Source organism: Phytophthora parasitica, assembly GCF_000247585.1.
Source record: "Phytophthora parasitica INRA-310 unplaced genomic scaffold supercont2.185, whole genome shotgun sequence".
NCBI classification, from domain to species: Eukaryota; Oomycota; class Peronosporomycetes; order Peronosporales; family Peronosporaceae; genus Phytophthora; species Phytophthora nicotianae.
The window spans coordinates 1-628 of NW_008649171.1; the positions used below are offsets into that span (position 1 = coordinate 1).

Genomic DNA, 628 nt, shown 5'->3' on the forward strand with positions numbered 1-628 from the left:
TTACTCGAATCAAGATACCCAGGACCTTGACGCAGACCTTCCAAACCGTCCACTATCAGCTTGGTCTGGGTCTCGTTGGCCACACCCGAAGTGAGAGCAAACGCAGTAGCCGAGACGCCATACACTTCAGGTGTCGACAAATCGAGTGCATAGTTACCCAGCGCATCGTTCCAGAGCAACTCGTTGATAGCAGTTTTGACGCTAGTTGCGACAGTAATCCACGAGTTTGCAGACTCCCAGTCACCTACAGCACGCGCTACCCTGGCCATACCGTTGAGACACTGGACAGCAGCAGCATTCACAGCCATGCCTGCACCGGATCCAAGGAATACCACCTCGTACTTGGTAAGATCGATGAGCCCATTGCTTCCCTGGTTGCCAATGAGCCAGGTCATTGTGCGAGTAAATTCCTCCCAGTGGGCTTTGACGAAAGCGTCATCGTCGTAGTAGTCCATGTAGGATTCCAAACCAATGAGTCCGAGGATCACGTAGTCTGGGAAGTAGTACATGGCATCGCTTGTTCCAGCGTTGTAGAGGAATACTTCGGGCGTAGGCATCGGCGATTGGTACGAAATGGGAACGAAACCAGCCATTTGACCTGTTGCCGCTTGGTACTCGAACAAAAACT

At 52.1% G+C, this 628-nt stretch overlaps 1 protein-coding gene across 1 annotated transcript; it reads right to left on the reverse strand.

Moving 5' to 3' along the window:
* Positions 1-18: 18 nt before the first annotated feature.
* On the reverse strand, positions 19-557 carry PPTG_19784 (hypothetical protein; the record flags this gene model as incomplete). Its single annotated transcript, XM_008918341.1, has 1 exon — positions 19-557. A coding segment is annotated over one exon (537 nt), but the record flags the coding sequence as incomplete, so codon positions are not given.
* Positions 558-628: the final 71 nt, after the last annotated feature.